The sequence below is a fragment of the Phoenix dactylifera genome, chromosome 2, assembly GCF_051530095.1.
Source record: "Phoenix dactylifera cultivar Ajwa chromosome 2, Ajwa_hap1_PhDact_Kaust_v1.1, whole genome shotgun sequence".
Classification (NCBI taxonomy): domain Eukaryota; kingdom Viridiplantae; phylum Streptophyta; class Magnoliopsida; order Arecales; family Arecaceae; genus Phoenix; species Phoenix dactylifera.
Window position 1 is genome coordinate 56,349,516 of NC_143191.1, and position 22,548 is coordinate 56,372,063.

The following is a 22,548-nucleotide window of genomic DNA, read 5'->3' on the forward strand; positions in this document are numbered from 1 at the left end:
ACCAATGGACACGGTCTAGATTGATCTTGCTGTCCAAAGACCGTCCATCTAGATTGATGATACCTGTTCCATGTGCTGAATACGTACCAGCAATCATGGCATGTAACGAAATCAGGCTGATCAGGTTGTTTCTTAGATGGTGGATCCACCATCCGCTGGAAAAGATATCCGCAGCAGCCAGGGTGGCTCTAGGGACGAAGGAGGGGATACTTCTGCTTCGAAATATTTGGGCTATGATGAGTAACAGTGTGACTTTGTAAGCTAAATATGTATTTAGAGTGGCTAATGAAGCCGCAGAATGGATGGCTTCTTATGTAACCATTTACTCCAAAAGTATTCTATATATCGGAGAGAGAAAATTGTCCGAAGCACTCCAAAACTTGCTATGTACTCGTTCTAGCGATGGGGACGAAAAAAAAAAAAAAGAAGACATCTACTGCATTGGACGGCTGAGATGATCGCCTAACTGCTCATTGGATCCCATCCTAAATTCGGCCATCCCTAACATTAGCTGATGAAGGTATGAGAATGAGTGAAAGGCCGAAGGCGCGCGACCCGCTTAAAGGATGACGCCTGCAGGTACACGCGACCGCGCCTTGCATTTAAACGCGGGCCCCACTACATACGAGGCACGTGGCGTTCAGATAGGCCAGTATGACATCCGTTCATTCGTCCGGCATGCATCAGGAAAAGGACAAAGCGCAGCTATTCCAATTAGAACGTCGAACACCATGTAGAAACAATAATTAATAGCCACGTCCTCGAAATTTTCTTTTTTATTGTCCTGCGCCTCTTTTCTTCTTCCCGTCTCTTTCCTTTCTCTCTTCATCTCTTCTTGGACGCAAGCAAGCTTGGCAGTCTCCACCCGGCGGCGATTCCGGCCACCGTCCGGCGGCTCCCATCCCTCTCCGGCCACCTCGATCCGCCAGAGCCCAGGCGGCGTCGCCGTCTCTAGGGATAGCTCCTCAGGGTAAGGCTGGCGATCCTTCTCCTGTTCTAGGGTTAGGGATCCTCTTCGTAAATTCCGTTCTAGAAAGTTAGGGATTTTGAGGATCGGGCCTTTGGGAACCGGGTCTCTCGATCTCCCGCTCCATTTCTCTCATGCAAACGCGCTTGCGATCTCTGGGTATGCGCGGGTTCTTTGATTTGGGGGTCTTTGATGGCATTAGATTTGATTTCGGATGGGATCGTCTTCTCGGGATCTGTTGATTTGATAGAGGTTGTATGTATGTAATTCATGAAGGGTTTTTTTCCCGAGACGGATCTTTTCTTATATTTTCTATTGATTTAGTGGATTTGGAAAATAATTAAACTCTTCGATGATGCTCCTGCCTTTTGTTTTTGTCTCTTGTAATTTATCTTTCGTGAATGGATTAAATATGTCGGCGAGGCAGTTGGCGGTGTACATAATCGGTGATCAACGGACGGGGTGCCAATAAGACAAGTCTCCTTGCTTGCCAAGGTATAAAGTAGCCTTATAGGTTCCATGGCAGGACTCTATATTGCCTAAAGTTGCCTTGGTCGGGGATTCAACATCAATCCATTGGGCGTTGGCATACTCTGATTTAAGTGAATTATAAGATTATCCATAAGGCTATCGTTATGTTGATTGAACAGTGAGCATTGCATGCTAAATATGGTTTGATTAAGGTGGTTTATGCGAATTTGTTGATAGGACCACATGGCATATTGCATGCTGAAGCATTTAAGTTTCATATAAGTAAGAAGACGATTGACTGGATAGTGGAGTGGTCATTAGAATTTATAGCCATCACCTGGTCTTGCATCTTCTCTACAGATCCTCTATAGCCAACCAGTGACTATAATGGTCTTGTCAACTGTTCCAGCCATGATGTTGTGGCTATCAAGTTACGACATAACTTCTAAGATTTTTTTTTCTTTCATTTTAAAAATGTTCCTCCAGTGATCATGTTTTCTTTTCATGAACATGGTAAAACAGTTTCTGCAGTCATAGTATTCAAACTGCAGAAGATTATGGACAAAATTTATGATCTACAAACACATTATATTCACATTGAAATATTCTTATTTCTTGCATTGCTTATACTAGGCTGTTGTCTTGCATTTCATTTGCTTCTGCGGACTACTTCCTTAACCAGCTAGCAAATATGAACTATGAGGTGTCAATGAATGGAGCGTTGTGTCAAGGATTTTAGTCATTCAACTATACGTATATTGAGAAGCTCAGAATCATTCCAAAATTTGGAGTATGCAACAAATAAAGTAAAGCAAATTCCATGACCATACTAGTGTATTAATATTGAATGGGTTTTTAATCCAGGCGATTCATCATGGAAGCAATATTTCTACCTATTTTCTTCTGTTAATGGTTCTAAAATTGTGCACTTAAGAGTGCTTGTAAGGATTCAAATTACCGAGTGATCCATTGTCGGGCATCATGTTCATCATCAAAGATCCGATCTCCAATCTTATCTACTGGTTCACATTTTAATATCTGCGTTAAAAAATAGGATAAGACAACTGTAATTTGTGTTGGAAACTGGAATGTCTATACAACAATTGAAAACTGAGTGGTTCTAGCATTGCTGGCTGCAGCATATCTGCCCATTAATTTGTTTTTACAGTCAGTATGCACCAAAAAGAGGGATATTTGGTGGCATTCGTAACCATATTGTTCCAATTGCATCATAAGAACTTTTTTTCTTCTTATTACTTTATACCTAAAGGGTCCATGAGTCACAGAATGACTGTTTTACAAACGCAGATCAGGAGATCCTACACACGTGGGTGGAACATCGAGTTGACTAGAGCAGGAACAACAGTTAAAGAATAAGGTCATGCCGTTTTTCCCATTTTATGTTCTTTCTGTTGCAAGAATTTTGTTATTCTATATTGTGCTACCGAAGAATATTGTCATGTTTGGAAGAAAAGATGACAGAATGATGTACATGCATAATTATTATAAATGTTGTAATGTTTGTTTCTTAGTAACCTCTTCTATAAAACCTTCACATGAAAGGAAAAAAGCTGGAGACGAGATGCTAATAACATAAACTTTTTACCTGATCATGTCAACTTGCAACATCTTATGAATCAGAATATCTTCTTAAATCAGATCATGGCTGAATTTTCTAGGTTAGGTCCTGCATCATGTTTTTGGGGAATTGAAGCAATATTTGACTATCTTTTCAAGCATAAAACATGTGCTTCATGTTATTTCTTCTATCTCCACATAAACTAGTTCTATATCTTGTCTTAAAGGACTCAAAGAAATCTCATTCATGTTTTTTACTTTTTTCAGGTATAGATCTACATATATAATTTGATGATCTTGCAAGCACCTTGCTTGAGTTATGGCTTCAACTATGCTGACAGGAGATCGAAGGTTAAAGTTCAACCATATCCATTTTCCTTTTTTATTATAAATTTACATTGGAAATATATTCATTTAATACGACCACAACCAATGTAATCTTCATTATCAAAAAGAATCCTTTGCATACTTTATTTTAGTATGTGTTTTATAACTGAACACATTATATTTAAATCAACATATAACATGTTTTGTGATCTTCCTTTCTAATGACTTCTCTTGTTTTAATGCGTATGACACCTAAACCTCAGTGTCGTACACAATTTGATGATAAGAGAAGCAACCATTAGCTGCCAAGTACAAATTATGAACTACAAGTAAATTATATTTTGTAATTAACCTAATTGTTGTATATATATTATTTAGAATGTGCTTATGTGCTATTTACCGCATAGGAAAAAAATTTCTACAGTGATGATAAGCAACCAGTTACTATCGAGACATTGTGTATAGTCTCTCTTTAGCATGTGCATATTTGCCTATTTACCTCTGGGAGATATTTATTCTACATTGTGAGCAAAGAAACTAGTAATTATGTTCTATGAGTAGGGTTGAAACTAGATCGGATACGGATCGGATATCAGTATATTGATATCCATATTTACTTTGTTTGACGAATACAAATATGGATACATATGCTAGTTGGATGCAAGAATTCATATCCATATTTGTTTTAAATGGATACAGGTGCAGATCGGATATTGGAAGTATGAATATAAAAATGGATATAAGTTGAATAATTAAATTTCATAGCTACAGAATCGGATATATTACTAAGTAGATGGTAAATCAAGTTAATAGCATGTTAATGTGATCATATATTTTTCTTAAAAGTTCATAAGCGCTATATAAGATTATATAGGATTTTAAATAGAATCGGATATTTGGATACAAATTGAGCAGTTATCTATCCATATCCATATCCGTTTTTTTTCAGATATAATGCATATATAGGTATTAGCCGAATGCTCAAATTTCTATTCATATCCAGATAAATTTGAACACAAAAGACGGATCTGGACAAATATTGTCCAGTCCTCTTTCACCCCTATATGTGAGCAACTTATTTATTATTGTTATCAACCTAAATTAACATGCACATATTTATGTAAATGTGTATGTATCATGCATATAATTTGTTTATCTGCTTATTTACCTCTTAGAAAGTGGGAAGTACATTAATATCTTTTCTAAAGTCTAAAACTTGCATATACACTCCTCAAAAGAAAATCTTAACCTTGCACGTATGTCCTCTATGACTAGATGACATGCTCCAAATGAAAAGATAGTGTTCGTCGATTAACTTAACATTTTATTCTTTCCAGGGTTTTTGCATTGTATTTAATTGCTTGTTTGCCAAAAAAAAAAAGATGAAAAGAAAATATATACCATTGGCATGAAGTTTTAAACATCTCTCAAGATTTTTAAAATAAATAAAATTAAGAACAAAATAGTAAATAAATAAGTTGGGTTAACTTTTAAAACTTGGCCATACTGAGGTTAGAGTTACACAAGTCAATGCAATGTGAGAGGAAGGATATTTAGGCAAAATTTTGACTTTTGCATGCATGCAGAATTCCCATTTGTTCAACATCTTTGTGTTTTCATGCCCACTTTGTTTATCAGAGCAAGTTACAAGATGCTATCAAATTTAACCAAATAAAAGTATATTCAAACTATGTGTATATGGGTGCTTGTTTGTGCATCTATATCATTGTGTATAGAGTACGTTCTTTGTTTTGTAGTTCTCTTTTTCCCTCTCCAAGTAAGGTTTTAAAATCTACATATCGTATCCATCAAATGCTTCATTCTTAGGAGAGGTGAGCACTAGTACAATACTAACAAATAATTTAATAGAGCCGTTGATGATTGTGCAGTTAAATGAATCTTAGATGCACCGCCTTGTCTTCTGAACTTCTCAGTACAATGGACAAAGAGTGCTTCCAGTCACTGTCAATTAAATTCCGCTAAGCGCTTTTGATATTTTTTTGAGCTTGCTTTTTTGCTCTGAAGCTTGATAACTATATGGCAGCTGAATTTATGATTATACAGTAACCATAATATTATCTTTGTGGTAACCTTTTAAATGAGTACCACTATATAAAATAATGTGCAACAGTTGAAGGATTGAAACCAGTACTGGTATGGTATCATGCAGACACATGGTATGCCTCTTGATGCTAGCAAGCAAAATAGAGGTGAAATACCATGTAGTGGTAGATGGGGCATATGGGTATGGGTAAATTGGTATGGCTGGTCTGGACCGTTCTGCACCGGTACTTAAATCATTAGTAATTTTAATGTTGCAAAAAGGAAAAACTTATTCAAATGTTTTTTTTTTAAATACTTCTTGTGCTGCATTAATTATTTCTTATATATTAATGCACTTTTGTTTGTTTAACTAAATTGGGTCTAGATTGCCATTTATTCTATCTCGATCCATTATTTCTTAGTTAATATTTTGGGATATACATACCAGTGGGTAATCTTAACTTCTCTAATTTACTTGTAGATGGGCTGCTACACGAAAATCTGGCATGACTGTTTTGGGCAAAGTTCCGAAGCCCATTAACTTACCCAGTCAAAGGTATTACTATTTCAAGATTGATTAGTTTACAGTCATTGTTCAATTTTTAGTGTTGTTTTTTCTTTGTAAATTAATTCATCCTCATTCTTGAAGGTTGGAAAACAATGGTTTGGACCCAAATGTGGAAATTGTTCCAAAGTGAGTTTCGTTCTTTATCATTCTTTTCTTTACCTTATGAATATGATTTTCATACCCTGAACTTTTTGTGATGCACTGTTTCCTTTTTGAATGATCAAGAAAAATGCCCAGTTAAAGCTTATTGTTGCTGCATGACATGACTTGTGGTTGCCTATGTTAGGGGTACACTCACCTGGGGTAGCCGACCATCTTCGGCAGCGCCAAATGCATGGAGTTCATCTACTCTATTATCACCTAAAACTGATGGTAGTACTGGTTCACCAAGCCATATTAATGCTCGCCCATCATCTGGGGGAAGTGGCACGCGACCATCAACTTCTGGTAGTGATAGATCCCATGAGCTTGCTTCTAATGCATGGGGTCCAAATTCACGTCCATCATCTGCATCGGGACTATTGGCACCAAATCAGACATCTATTGTAGCAACTCGCCCTCGAAGTGCAGAAACAAGGCCAGGAAGCTCTCAGCTATCTCGCTTTGCGGAAAATTCAGCAGAAAGTACAGCTGCATGGGGGTCCGCTAGAACTGCTGAGAGATTGGTATTGTTCTGGCAGTCAATATGTTTACTATTCAAATTTATGAATAAGATATTTCAACACATGTATCATTTACTAATTATTATTCATTGCTTAATGATCACACTAAAAGAAATCACTTCTCCCCTCTATATCGATGTATAATCTCTTATGCAGGCATGTAATTGGATTTTGTGCTTTACAGGGGCCTCCATCATCCAAAACTAACGGGTTCACTCTCAGTTCTGGAGATTTTCCAACACTTGGTTCTGAGAAGAATTCTGAGTTGCATAGTCAGCGAGGTGCTCCTCACTTAATGGTTTTTGCACTGTTATAAACATATTTTTTTGATTTTATGAATGAGATTAATTAGGTAATATATATATCCAGTTAATTGATATATTATAAAACTATCAGGTTCCTGATTAGTATTTTTCTTGTACCTTTTCCATTGGTTTTCTTTGTACTAAAATGCTTGGTGTTTATTGGCCCTCTGCTGGCCTTCTGGTATTGGCTAGGGAAAGGAGTAGATGCTCCAGTCTTATTCTCTTCATAGTGGCCATGTATGTGAAGACCAGTATAAATTATGGCCCCATAAGTTAGTATATGCCCTCCAAAACAAAAGGGAATACGTCCAATTTCTAATATTGGTCATTGGACTAAAATCGCTTAATGACGTTACATTAGATGTCATAAAATATTTACAAGAAGGAAATTAACCTCTCAAAAACACTGCAAGGTTGGCCTAGACCTTGTCTCCTTGGTATTGAGTGAAGCCCTTTCATCCCAAACTTGTGATCTTCTGTTTGGGCTGCAACAGCACTCCAACCTGTCATGCACCATTAGTGCCCGTACAAATTTTTATTTCTTGCAATATATGTCTTGCATGCTTTCAGTAGTTGTTACGAAATCAAAATGTTATTGAGACATATCCTGGATACCACCCAAAAAGCAACAAGAGCGAAGAATTAAGTACTTACATGTATTTGGTACCAGCATGTCCTGCTATAAAAGGTCAGTTTCGACACAAGGACATCACCTCATTAGTTCTGCGCGATCACCAAGAGGTGCACTGTCTTGGTATGGTGCCGTATCAGGTAATGATACAGGCATCAGTATTGGCATTTCAACTTTGTTTGTCAAGAATGACTCTGCCTTACAGCATAAAAAATAAAATATTAACTATATGGCAAACATAAATTTAATGGACACTACAGTAAGTTGACCAGTCAATGGTACTATAATTTTGGAAAGGAAATACCTGATCAAGTTTGATTATACTAACGGAAGAAAATTAAACTTTTATAGTACATAGGTCGGAATGCTCGGACTTTTCATATCCATGCAAATACTTGAAGGTCAAACTTTCAATACTTATATTGGAGTGTTGAACATGACTCTCCAAATTTTGTGCCGAATATTGATTCTTTGAGATGATGTTAGTTGAACATTTCATTTTCTCAGTGCTAATGAGTATCATGCCATTCCATATGATTTGTGTCCAGAAATGTCAATATTTTCTAATTCCTAAAAGTGGAAGTTTCCAGCCAGTGTTGCAAATTGTATATGAACTAACCTATTCACATCTTTAATCTCTACAAAATTCAGTGCAAGAGTTAAACCAACTTGCAGATTCATTCAATAAGTTGATTGTATGATATGCATAATTACATTCTGTCAACTGGCATCCTTCAAATTGTGTTTCTTAAACTACATAATCTGGTAAAATTGTTGTAACAATGATCTTGCATTTCTCTGTGCTCACCTTTTGACCAACAGTGGAAGCTGTCTATACCAGGACTAAAGTTCAATTAAGTGCCCAATACTGTTTTTCCTCCTATAAGTATCTGTTATGTGATAATGTGGCTTTGCTTTGGGAATACCATATAGCAGTTCAACTACACATGAAGATTATTTTTTTTCTTAGGAAAATCCGACATTATATTTCTGTATTCAATAAGTTGACTGCTGTATGCATGTCTAATTATCTTATTTTTATAGTAAAGGGTGTTCATCCTTCACTCTGTCAATTTCTTGAATAAACTCTTCATTCTTATATTTAACCTGGTAATCCAATGAATTTGGGGATTTGTAGGGTAACTTGTGAAAGTACTTTCTGAAGTATGTTTGCACCAAATTCCTATAAAAACTCACACCAACTGATTTACACTTATATTGTGGGTGAATTTATGTATCAGTTGTCGTTCTACACTATGCTGGTTTAATCGCCTATTTGCTGTTAAGAGTTCTCATGTTGTAGCAAAGGTTGCATATGCACATTTTGAAATGTAAGTACATAAATGAATAAAATGAAAGACAACATATTATGACGCAAAACCACAAAATGTTAAGTGTTTCAAAACAACCCTAAAGGTTTATGCATGGTCTTCTTTCATGGCATCTTATTGAGGTATTTTGAGGCTTGAGTAATATGATTTGTTGAATACTTGAATTGTTGCTAACAGGAGAAATCTGTGATGGATCATATGATGCTTTTACATAGACGCTTGGTTAGACTTAGATCATCTAATTTTTTAAGACCTGATATTTCTTATCTGGCATTTCATCCAGGTCCAGGTTATGGGTTGTACATGGATGAACTTTTTCCCCCATTTGTTTCTCAACAATTATGAGTTTTAAATGTTCCGTCTTATTATTTCCCATTTGGTGATTTTTTTTGTTGAAGTTACAAAAGATGTACTGCTTTTACAGTCGGGAATTGTAATCCAGAAAAAAGTGAAAATTCACAGGATATTCAGTCATTAGTAGTTTGTTGGTCACAGTTTATTCTGCTTCTAAGCACTTCTTGAAGCTCGAGGCTCGTCTTTCCAAAATATTGGCCACTTACTATCAGAACTGACCTTAGTTTCATGACCTTTATGTTTGTTCTTATTCATCATTGTCAAAGTCCATGTCTTGTGCTTTGCTAAATACAAATACCAACCTGGTTTACAAAGAAAAAATATGATGATTATGTATTTTAACATTCCAATGCATTTTAGGCTATTTCAACTTCCTTCCGCTAACCCCACTGCCCTGCCCTGGGATAGTATCACTTCCCTGTATCCTCTTCCGTCTTAAGCTTCTTAGAGCTGTTTTGCATGTAAAAGTTCATAATATGTGTACCAAACCAATGCATTATGTTATGCTAGTTATTTTTATTTGTGTTATTGGCACATTTATAATATCAAAGAAAGGAATCGTGATGAGCATAATCAGATTTGTAGTCCACCTATTTTTTGAATTTGTTGAAGGTTTTAGGAAATTAGCTGTATTTTTGTCTTAATACTTATCATTCAATTTTCTTATTTGTTACTCTCATTTCCAGGTCATAGTTCTCAAAGGCGTCCTGCTTCTGCTTCTGGTACAGATGCAGCACCAAAAGAAAGGCTGGAATCTCCTCTGTCTGGTGTGTTTACATTGTCATGCATCCTTAGGTTTTTAAGATCGTAGAGTATTTAGAATTAGAACTTTTTTTTCTTTCAACAGTTAAGTCCCTATCGTTTCAGATTTTGTTCACTGCTTTCTCATGACAATGTGGAATTTGCTTCCTCTCTTCCAGGGGATGCCAAGGTAGATGCATGTTCAGAGCAGGAAACTATGAATACCCAAAAGGCAGATAATTACTTGTATGTCGGAGGTGGGGGCCCACCAAACATGAATTGGCAGATGGAACCCCAGCACGTGCAGCAATATCCAAGCTTGAACATGACGCCTCACCAGTTTGACTCATGGCGTGGTCCTCCACTCCACTCTCCTGATGGAATTTGGTATAGAGGAGGGGGGTTAGGTGGTCCATGCAGACCAACTGGGCCCTCTGGTGGTTTTCCTGCCGATCATTTTGGTTATTATCCTCAGTTTCCCCCGAACTCTGAGCCTGTTCCTAGGCAGGGTGCTGGACAGGGTGGATACCGCCCCAATAATGGTGAGACATATCGTCATGTACCCCCTAATTCATTTATGGTTGCCAGTCATCCTGTTCTCCCAGCTAGGCCTGGAGTTTATCAAGCTCCAGTGCCCTATGATGGCTATCATGGCATGCCTCAAGCAGGCTTTTGCAGTTATAGTGAGCGAGAGGTCCCCTTCTTGGGAGTAGCTAGTCGGCCAGGTGTTTATAACCAGCATCCACATCATAATGGTAATCTTAACCCAGGACAGTTTCATGTAAGACCTGGTGGACATGATCCACCAATGGCAACGGAAACTGATCAGGCTCATGGTACTCATCAAGGACAGTACAAGGTTTTACTAAAACAGCATGATCGTTTGGAGGATAATAAGTTACAAGAGACAGGGCAACCTGTAGTATCTAACCCACCACACTTGGATAAGGGACGCAAACCGGGGGGTTCTGCACAGGAGGAAAGCTGGTGCACAAATAGCAGAAAGGATGAACAGGCAGTACTTGGGAGGTCAAAACCTGATTGTGAAGGTTTTTCAAAGCCATCGAGTAACTTTGAAGGTCATTCTTCAGAACCTGTTATCATGGACTCTCAAAATAATTCAGACAAAGCAACTGATGGCATTCTGATGAGACCAGAAACTGCTGTTTCCGTGGCACACGATAGGCAAGGATACCCTATTACTAAAAAGAATGCAACATTGATAGAGAAAATAGAGGGCCTAAACAATAAAGCTCGGAGTGCTGATGGCCACAGTGAAGTTACACCATTTTCATTCAGAGAAGAAAAGACAAAATTAAAGGCTGCAACTAGAAGGGCGGATCATTCTACAACAACAATCTGCTCTAATGTTATTCCCATGGAAAATGCTCCTTCATCTGGTATGGTCATCCCACCTTCTGGTGAGTTAAATTCTTCTACAATAAACAATGACCTGAAATCATCCAGTGATTGGAAAGCTGTCCCTGGGCCATCAGAATCACAAATCATTGTAGTGGGTAAGTCAGATTCTTCAGAACTAGGTGAAGTGGGTCATTCTCATAATTATAAGAGAGACAATGCAACGCGGGCTAGAGTTGACTATCATGCTAAGTCAAGAAGTAATAGTCAAGTTGATGATGGATGGACAAAGGAATCCCCTGGAAGAGACTCCTCAGTGATAATCAATGTGACAAATGGTGAGGATGGTCCTCAGGTAGGTGTTCATGATGGCCATTCTTCTCAAGAGGCTGCCACAGAGGAGTTGCATCATGCAATCAACAGTGTGTCATATACGTCCTCTTTGGATTCACTTGATTACCAAGCCCAGGTATGTAGCTTCTCTCATCTTCAGGATGCCATGGTTGGAATATATGTTTGACAATCATTTTAAGAACCCTGGAAGTCATTAATTTTTCTCAAAATTATTTTTTCTTGACAACTGGAAAAACTTAGTTTGGATTTTGGAAAGGACTCTATGAAAAGATCTTGGTTCTATGGAATAACTAGGAGGTTGATGAAACAAAGATGTTGGGAAACTCCATTCTGGGACTATACGAGCCTCTCTTTTTCACGAGAAACCCATTATATTATATTATTTCTTTATCTAATAATTCGGTCAAGTAATAGCTTGAAGACAAAAACGATCCTCACATGTTGTAATCCTTATATATGGTGGTGCATTATGCCATTTCCTACTTGGTCCGATTTTTTTTCAAGAAAATTGTAGTGTCAGCTAATGTTAAATCAGTTCAAAGAGGTTCTGATTTATGCAATTTTTGTGAAGAAGGTACGTAGACTTGTTCCAGATTGCGTTCAGAAATCAATTTTATTCTTAACAAAATTCTATACTTTCCAAGAAAAGATACTTTTATAACAAAAATAAATATTTATAGCTTTAGGCCATAATAATACTAGTTGAAAAGCATCATGCATATTTTTAAGTTTTTTCTATTTAGGAGGAAAAGTCAATCCTCTTTAAACAAAGTAAACAGGGCTAACGACTACCATGTCCTACTTCCTGAAGAATACGCTTGTGTTCATATTGTTTCCTTTAGATTATGAGATGTTTTTCCTTTCTATTATGTTTCTGGTAATTGTGTGTGAAAGGAAGCTGGGAGGTAAAATGCGACTAAATGTTTGGTTTATGATAAGATGCTGTATATGTTAAACGTTCAAAAGGAAAGCTGTGATTTTGATGCTATAAAATTGAGCATTTAAATGTAGAATGACTGCATCCTGAAGTAGGATTAAATTTAAGGGCAGTGGAAATTATGTTGTATACATGTTATTTAAATGCAAATGACAGAGACTGTTCCTGTAACTCACTGACAATAGTTCTAAGTTAAATTGCTTTGTGAAGGCTTGCTTAATGTTCCTGGATCAATCTGACGCTATTTTGTTGCCTTTACTCCTAGCGTGCTAAAATGAAGGAGATAGCTGCACAGCGTGCAAAACAGTTGCAGATGGAGGAGGAGGAACGGACAAGGGAACAAAAAGCAAAAGCTCTTGCAAAGCTGGAAGAGTTGAACAGGCGATCTTCTGCACAAAGCTCAAAACAGAAGTCGAATGATGCTATACCAACACGCACTGATATGCAGCATAAACAAGATTCTGGAGCTGATGCAGCTCTGAAAACTGATGCAACAAACAATGAAGTGCCAGGTGTGGTGTTAGCTGAGAATTCTGATGCGTTGATACAAGCAACTGATAGCAAGCCTAAAGATCTTCATGCACCAGCTGAGTTGCCTTCAGATGTAGCTTCACATACCTCAACTAATGTTACCCAGGATCCTGCAGTTTCCCATGACCCATCCTTGGTCCTCAAGCAAGAGACTAATAGTACTGTGGTTGCTTCCCAGAAAATGGGTTCACATATTCATGATACTAGTATTTCCAAGCATAAGCATATGGGCTACAGAAGAAGGCAGAATATGTCAACGGAAAAAAATGCAGGCGAGAAGCTAGTTGCTTCTGGGAATATGGAAAGCCAGAAAAATCTTGTTGAGATGGCTGTACATGCATCAATCAGTGATAGCTTGCCCCATAACGAGGATCCTTCTGTGCAGCACAAGAAGAAAAATACTAAAAACTCAAGAAATAAGAACAAGCTAGATGAGGCTCCAATGAGCTCCACCACACCATCCGTAGGACATACTGAAGAGGGCATTGAAAAAGGTCCAATTGATTGCCAGAAAACTCATCCCCCAGCATCAGTGGTGGAGACTGTCTCTGTTCCAGCTCAAAATTCTAGTGAGATTCCAGGAACACAAGGTTCCAAGGATGTTATGGTTACATCTTCCAAGCACGAGTGGTCCAAAGCAACTGAAGAAGCACGTGCTAGGACTAGCAACCAATGGAAACCTCAGCCTCCTAGGAGGTCAGCAAGAAACCAGCAGGGTATCAAGCCTGGAGACAAGTTTCATGCTAGTGAGGCTGTCGTCTGGGCACCTGTAAAACAACAAAACAAGAATGAGCAGCAACCTGAGGAAATCAGCCAGAGCAATATGACTGATGCTGGCAGACAATCTTTGGAGAAGAAAGAGCATGATATTCAGAATGGTATGAAAACAAAGAGGGCTGAAATGGAGAGGTATGTTCCCAAGCCTGTGGCCAAAGAAATGTCACAACAAGAAAATTCCCGGCAACCTTCTTTCCTCAAGCAGGGAGCATCTAGTGATAAGTCTGGGAAACCTGAATTTGATTCTAGGAGTCTTGATAGTGGCAGACCTGATGGTTTGGTAGTTGGAAAGACAGAATTTCCTGCTGATACCAAGAACGGAGAGGAGAATAAACCTAGCAGGCGTGGCAGGACACATGCTTCTTGGCGTCAAAGGAATTCAGCTGAATCTGCATCAGCCTTTCAGAGTTCTGGTGAAGGTTCAGGCTCTTCTGGTGCTAAAGTTGTCCAGAACCCTTCTGATCAGCACCAACTGTTAAAGCCTGATAGCCAATTAGAAAAGCAGTTTAAATCTGATGAGTGGGACAGTAATAATGATAATGCAGTGCCAACCGAACCGATTGCCTCACTTGCTGGTGTGAAGGATGAAGGAATAACTAGCAGACAAAGGCGCCAACAATTTAAGGTCCATAGAGTTGCAGGAAATAATCATGCCCCTGCTGGAAACAAGGATTTGCAGACTGGGATAGATGATACAAGCGATATCCAAACTCCAGCCTCTGACTTAAATGAACCTGATCTAAGAAATGCTTCAAAAACTGAGAACAAGAATTCTGGTGGTGAGCATATGAGGTCTCATTGGAAGCCAAAATCTCATGCCAATTCTCATAAGCAAGGAAATAGGGGCAATGGAGGGCAAAGAATTGCTTTTCATAGTGGCAGATCTGACAAGGAGTTCGCTTCAAAAGGTTTTGAGAGTAATTCCTTGCAGGAGGATGCTAACGCCCTTATCCAAAAAAATGGAGTTGGTGAATCCCATCAAGAAGCTAAACGGTACATGAAGGTTACTGTAGATCCATCAAAACAGCAGATCCATACCCCAAACCAAGATGTGCCAATTAATGCTGAGCTAGGCCCAGAAAATGTAGAAGCCCAGCATGAACATCAGGTTATTCCAGCACCACGACGACATGGACAGCATAATGGGCGCTTTAATAGAGGCCAAGAAGCAGCTTATAGAGGTAGGGATCCAGGGCAAGATGCTGGCAGGCAAAATTTTCACAGAAATGGTGACAGGAGAAAAACTAACTCACAGTATGAGTACCAGCCTATTGGGCCTTATGACAAGTCCGGTGATTCATCTCAGTGGAACTCTCATGTTGGTGAAGAAGCATGGGAGGGTTCCCAGGCTCCAGGACTGAGGTACAGGGAGCGTGATCAGAATCACTCAAGACACGGCAGTCAATTCTTCAGGCGGAGCAGTGTTACTGCAGTTCATGTTGGCGAGCCTTTTAATAGAGGCTGAATGTTGATACAGGTATGTACATGGAACAACTTATTCATCAACTGCCTCATTATGGTTCAGATCTTGTTTTGTCAATATTAATATGTAAAATTCTAGATGCATAAATGCAGTCTATAGTTTTGAGTATGATTTCATCAAATTTCTGATTAATCACGTTTGGCTGGCAGCATGCTGGAAGAGCCTGGTTGGCATGACACTTAGGGCATCTTTGAGATCAGTTAGCCATGCATTTTGTTGACTTGGTTATTCCCTATGCTGGATTTGATTAGTAATTAGTTCCACTCCTTGTACTCCATGCGATGCCTCGGTCAAAGTGAGAGTTGAAGCTAAATGGGTTTCTCCACAAGCAGGAGACTGGTTTGCTGGATTTAGGATGTTATGTTGGACTGGACTTGTTTTGCTTCCATTCCTGAATTCCATGTCGAATTCTTTTAAAAACCTGAAAGTCAAATGAATTCTGTTGAAGGAGGCATATTTGTCGGTGGCTTTGATTTTACCAGCTGTGTTGAAGTGTGTTGCGTTTAGTTCCAGCTTGTTTACTGTGTATGAACTCCTTTATGTGGAACCTTGTACATACTTGTGAAACCCTATGATGGGCAGAGCATGGAGATTTTCTTTCTTTTGACATAGCAGACCCCTCTTGCTATCTCAGCATGCTATTAAACACTGGAATGCATCTTGTCCTTCTGCCACTAGGCTCTTCTTAACATATAATTATTTCCCTTGTGCCATCTTGGTATGCTTAATCAGTTTCATGTTTGGTGTAAATATTCGTCACCTAATCAATCATGTTTGATGCTTTGTTGTTTTGTGAGAAAATAATAGAGATTTTTTTTAAAAAAAAGGGAAAATAAGAAGATAATAGAAAATTGATGCTTATGATTTTAAGCTGCTGATCTGAGATGATTTTAATAAGAGTAAATAAGAAAATAATCAGCACTGCCGAAATGTGGAAAACCAAAATATAAAGAAATCAGCAAACCAGTTCTCCCTCTCCAGAATCCAGTGTTTTTTTTGCAGAATGTTGCATCAAACCAGCTTTCGTTTCTTACTCTCTTTTTTCAAGTCATCCTAAAATATTACGTCAATGAGCTCAGATGAATATGACAAGCTGATTGGCAGCCAGGTAACAACCTCTTGGGCTTGTCTTTACTTGAGAGACCCTTCCTTTTGATACGTTAGAGCCTCTCGTTCTTGTTTATTCATGCTTTATTTTGGATCTTCTACTCGCCTGTAGATATGCTCTTTTGCTTCATTCCTTCAAGCGGTTTTCTTGGTATACTAATGGATGATGTGTAGAACATTAACGTGAATAAAAGAGAAAATAAAAAGAACATTAAAAAGGAGACGAAATTAATGCTATAAGTGGAGATATAGTCATTTTACTAAAATTTGGTTAATTTTTCGCATTCTAACTAGGAGAAGCCCTTGCAATGGTCCAAATGATATATCTCACACCTCGATCGTATTTCTTAACTAGTTGATGTAGTACAAGACTAAGCTGGCTGGTTTTATTGTCGGCTACCAAACCACATAGAAGCCAGTGGATTCATGGCCGAAGAACCCAGCAGTTAAATAATTGATTTATTCTATTTTATTCCTTGAGAGAGGGTGCGAAGAGATTCAATGTTTGTTTGTTTTTGCCTAATTTTTGAATTTTGTAGTCGAGTAGTCCTACCATATTCCCTTTATTTTTTGCTCAGCTTTTCTATTTTAATCGGTGCGTAGGATTTAGTTTATACTAGATCATTTTGGTTGATTAATGAAATTTTTGTGGAGTTTTTTTTCCATTTTTCCTCTTCTTGTTTATTATGCATCTTCCTTCAACAGCACATGGATCAAGGTGCATCACCTGTTCAAAGAATTAAATATCTCATAAAATAAGAAATATTTTTCTTAAAAAAAATTGCAACTAAATGTCGTGCACTTTTTTTTCCTTCCCAAATGTGTTGTTTTTACTAGTTTCTTCGAAGTCCCACTGATAGATAGTTCCCCCCAAAAGCCAGATAGTGTACCAAAGATTGCCTAATTTTCTCATATGATTTACGACGCTGCAGTGCAAGGCTAAGAACTACAATTCATCTGGTGGTGTAGGTGACTAGGTGTAACCAACTGAAAGAGTCTGAAATTTTTATTACAGGGCTGCGTTGCTTCAGTCCTACTGTATCCCCTCCCCAACAACCTATCAGAAAAATTAACTAAAAAATCAAGAAATATAACTAGCTACCATCGTTGTATAAATGCTTGTGTCCTCTTACTCCTGCCTTTTTCCTGACTTCAGTAAGTTATCTCCCTCCCTCTTGTTGTTACTAACCTTTCCATTTTGATGGAGAGTCAACACCAATCTCCTCAAACTGCATTTAATTGTAAACGACTTCTTACAGTCTTTAATCATACGCTGATAACTAAACAATGTATAAAAGCAGAAAGAAGTTCAATCAATGCTGATATTTTCTAACCTTTGATGGATGCATAGAGATCAACATGGCTAATCTTGCCTAACTCAATTGGTCTACCGTATATTGCATCTGGTAAAAGTAATTGCATCAGATGTAGATTTCTGCAGCAGGGTGCATGAACTATAAATAAGAAGGAAAAGGATAAAGTAGCAGCAGCACCAGCAAACATAGAAAACAAATTAAGATTGCGAGGCGCTCTTGCTACTGTCACCATCTCTTCCAAATAAGATCAAACTCAAGGATTCAAAAAGTGATCATGGTACAGATGAAGGTTGGAGTACAACCTCAACATCATGAGGTTGTAATCCAAATATAAAGAGAATTGGCCATGATAGATAGACAGTGAGACAATCCTGAATATTCATCATGCTTTCTCATACTTCCTCCATTTTGTATCTCCTCATATTTTTCAGTAGAAGCACTCTCAAAATGCTTGAAGAGTCTCATGCAACTGAGCAAGACTGCCAATCATAGAAGCACAGCTTGGTGATATATGCAGACCTTGTACTGCTTTTTAGCTTGAGACCTTCCAATTTCTTGATGCACCAGAGAAGCTGAATTTAAGGTATGTTAGATTTATAATTCACCTCCAACAATTACTTTTGCTGTTCTGTCAAATCTGGCATCTTGAACGAATTATTGGGTATATTATTTGAAACCTTTCCTTCAAAAATTGTCATTCGAGGTAAGAAAGTCTAGTTCAGTATGAAAGTAACCATATCTGGCCAGAGTTTGTAGAAATGAACCTTTTGTTACATATTTACTGGTTAACATTTATGTTGACAAGGTTTAGTCATATGAATAGACTATGAACAGCCTTTAGGAGCATTCTTTACTTACCACGCCTGAATTTTGTTTCTATAGGTTGCCATCCCCATGAAGGTTCTATCTTGCCACTCCTCACAGCTTTCATAATCAATACATCTGAATCCAAAGCAATGCTATATATATAGCACTCCTGAAATTTTTCAATCAACCCATACTTGGAATACAGTGGCTAATGCTTGTTGGATTCACCAGATCTTCCATTGCAATGATTCCCTTTGCAAACACTAATTTGATTTCGAGTGCGGAATTTCCAGATATATTCTTTGCTGCCATCAACATCTTGATTGGCATCCTTCTCCTGCATCCGAAATTCTGAATATCTAGAGATTCCCAAAAGAAGACCTGCAATTCATCCTATTTCCTGGCAGCCCAATCTGGTCCCTCCATTAATCATATCCTCCCCTGCTTCCCAGATTACCCCATGTACCATTTGTTCTTACTGCTGCAATTCTTACTTTTTAAAACATTCATAACACTCAGAAACAGCGGAATGTAAATCTTTCAGCTGGCATTCAGAAAGTGAAAATATTAAATCCGATCTCTTTGATGGTAATCATGACACAAAATGATAACAAGAGAAGGGTCTCATGATCAGTAGAAGAAGAGCCAAAGCCCAATGAAAAGCAATTTAATCTCAGGAGAAAGAAAACAAATATGTATATTTCCCAAAATGGGAATCTATTGCAGCTACAGATCTTATTTCTTGCACATTGCACAAGTGGAATTGGAATACGTAGATCGGTCAATAGATATTCTCGATGACCTTGAGTCTGAGCAATATCAACCACAAGAGGCGAGATATGGAGCTTTCACATAGTCATGTTGCTGATAAAGCTAGGTAATTGCTGGTGATGGATCCGGTGTCGCGACAGCATGGCGAGACAGAATTGGAGGCTAGGGTTTTGCTGAAGAGGATACCTGGAAATGGTCTTCCCCTAGTCATGGAAGACCATTATATTACGAGAAAACCTAGCAGTTCTGAAATTGTGCTTTCAATTCAGAGTTAATTTGCTCCAAAATTACTTGATGAAAACAAGTTCATGGAAGATTTAATATTATCCTATATTTCAACACTAAACATCATTAATGGTGAGGCAAAGATCATCGTGCTTAAATAAAAGAATCAATACTTTCAAGTACAAAGAATGAAGGAATAACAAACAGTATTTTCTTCAATGGCCAGTTGTAAGCTACAGGCCTAGTTCACAACCCTACAGTTCTTCCTTATCTCCCCTCTTGTTCCAGTAAGCACATTGATCGAACCCATGTGAACCACGGCCTCTGCAAATTTCTTTGCCCATTCCGCTGAATGGTATGCATGATCCTTCACCAATGCAGCAGTCAAGGGGTTACCAAGCAATGTCTGATCTGAAGTCAAGACTCCCTTGCCACTGATCAAATTCTTATACTAAACATTATCCAAAAGAATCGACGTCATGGCATCGAGAGCAACCGATCCATCACGAGCACTCGATCTTGGGCATTTAGCCCCTAACTTTCTAGCAAATGCTTTATTGATGGAAGGGTCTTGCCGGTGTGTGTCATTGAAGAAGTATAACCGGTCAGTGAAGCTAAAGCAGTGGGTACGTCCTATAGAGTGAGCACCAGAGAGTGCCACCATCTCGTCCATGGACAGCGCTTTACTTGCAAAGCTCTCAATTAGTTGTGTTGCATTGAAGAATGGTCGTGGGAGCTCCTGACTTGCTTCAAACTCCCGCGAGATCCTTCCATCTCGTCTGCCAGAAGGCATGCACGGCATAGTCGATCAGCCCAAACTTGCAGACACTGTCACGAGCAGCGAAAGCGAGGATGTCAGAGCATGACACGGTGTTGGGCATCGGTCTTGGACTTCGGCCTTGGCCTCATCGATCACTTCAAATCCTCGTAAGCTAGGGTTGTTTGCCGAGCTTTCTTTCTCTGATGGCTGGCCTGGGATTGAGTCCAGGAGCACACAAGCACCACAACCCTGAAGAGAAGGAGAGACACACCCACAGCCAACGTTGTTTCATCGTCATCGACATTATCATACATGCTGCAGATGGTAACAAGAGGAAAAAACGAGGCTGCTTACCCTAACAAAGCAATCATGGAAATGCATTCGAATGAGCCTCGCAGCCAACCCTGGATCTCGAGCCAAGGCCTTGATTACAGTTCGCCTGACAATTGTTTCTGCCCATGGGCATGTCATTCGATGGAAGCCTACCTTTTTATTTTATTTTATTTTATTTTTTAATGGTATTTATATAGCCCTTATATGAGTACAGCATGCCAAGTCAAAAGCAATAAAATGATACAAGAAAAAGAAAATCTCAGTGACACTAGTCCAAAAGATCTCTTTAATATGCCGCACCGTATAGGCGGCGACCCAGTCTGCAGCTTTGTTCGTCTTCCGTACACTGTTTAGAAAGAAGCAAAATTACTGACCAGTCTGCGAGTCTCACGAATCAGTGGGCGACCGTCCCCATATAGAAGCCTACTTTCAAGAGCGGGGATGATACTACGGCCACCATTGAGATGGCAAGAAAGAAAACCATGCCATAACACATTGGATGCATTTGAGTTGAGCAACTCATCTTGTTTGTCTGCGATAGTAGTTTTGTCTTAAAGACAGAAGGTGATGAAGAGGTATTGATTGCCGATGAGTATTTATGGGCTTGGAAAATGGAAACTTTTTTGGAATGGGATGGAGAGTGGAAACTTATCTACTTTGTCCGGGCTTGTTCAACTTGTTCCTAGCCGACAGCGGCTTAATCTGCTTACCATTTTATTTGAGGACAAGGTAACGAACACTGTTTCTTTTTCTTTTAATCTACTTGGAAAAATGCTGTGGAGTGAACGACAAGGGCACCCTTACGACAATACCAGGAGGATGGTAAAGTTGGATGCTATATATATTAGAGGCTGGCATTGGGGTCTATCGTTGTTTGAGACCAAGTCTCTCCATGGTTTTCATGGGCGTGAGACCGGCTGGGGTTGGGTTGTCAGCAACTTCTTCCGGTGAATGATTCAAAAGGTCTCCTTAGCTTATTGCAGCGACTGAAAACAAATTGTCCGGCCGCTTGCATGCTTTGAGATCATCTATCTCTAAAGGTTTTAGCCAATTAGGACCAACACTAACCCGCCGGTAACATATTCTTGGAATATGGTATAGGTGCCGCATTGTCAGACTTGTGAGATTTCCTTGTCTTTTCATTGTCATTGTTGTTTTGGGACTAAAATGACTAGCCAAAAAATATTATTTTGATTTCTTGATTCTATATAAGTACCCAAAATTTATCCAGCAAATAACCGATGTGGGACTAAACATATGCCCGCGCGGATCCCACATACTTTTTTCATTTAAGTTCTGACGCCCTCGTTAAGCTAAGAGTTCAAATCCATTTAATCTAATATCAAGCACCACGATCGGTCCGTGGTCAGTCCTAATAGATTTATATTATAGTATTTCCTAGTCAATATAGGTTATGGGCCAGATCCGCTCTGATGCCATTTATAACAATCCAGGACCTTATCTAAAATGGCTAGCGAAAAGATATTATTTGGGTTTCTTGTTTCTATATAAGTACCTAACATCTATTCAACAAAGAACTGATGTAGGGCTAAACACACACCTGCATATATTCTCACAATAATTATACAAGCTAAGATATGCTCTTCTATGATATCGACTGACAATTCTAGTTTTTCTGCTTCTTTTTTTTCTAGATAATAATGGTATTCTTGCTCTCAAAGAAGAAACGGTTGAAAATAGCACATGTACGAGTGATCTCATGTTCCTTGAGAAAATGTGATGAAGGAATGGGCGCAATTCATGAAAGAATGGTTAGATCATGACTCTCATGCTAGTGCTATAAATATTG

The 22,548-nt window shown here is 38.6% G+C and overlaps 1 protein-coding gene and 1 pseudogene across 2 annotated transcripts; one reads left to right on the forward strand and one right to left on the reverse strand.

Annotated features, from left to right (window-relative positions):
- The first annotated feature begins 716 nt into the window (after positions 1 to 716).
- Positions 717 to 16,026, forward strand: MOS1 (modifier of snc1). Of its 2 annotated transcripts, XM_008811851.6 has the most exons (11): positions 717 to 970; positions 2,747 to 2,816; positions 3,284 to 3,367; positions 5,868 to 5,942; positions 6,036 to 6,080; positions 6,241 to 6,619; positions 6,801 to 6,897; positions 9,924 to 10,004; positions 10,158 to 11,806; positions 12,894 to 15,413; positions 15,569 to 16,026. In XM_008811851.6, the coding sequence occupies exons 3-10, from the start codon at positions 3,336 to 3,338 to the stop codon at positions 15,399 to 15,401; spliced, it is 4,866 nt and encodes a 1,621-aa protein (XP_008810073.4). In that variant the 5' UTR covers positions 717 to 970; positions 2,747 to 2,816; positions 3,284 to 3,335; the 3' UTR covers positions 15,402 to 15,413; positions 15,569 to 16,026. The 2 variants fall into 2 exon arrangements, with proteins under 2 accessions (XP_008810073.4, XP_088573211.2); XM_088717085.2 differs by lacking the exon at positions 2,747 to 2,816 and having other exon boundaries at positions 804 to 970.
- Positions 16,027 to 19,886: 3,860 nt separating this feature from the next.
- On the reverse strand, positions 19,887 to 20,693 carry LOC148714950 (peroxidase 5 pseudogene; annotated as a pseudogene).
- Positions 20,694 to 22,548: the final 1,855 nt, after the last annotated feature.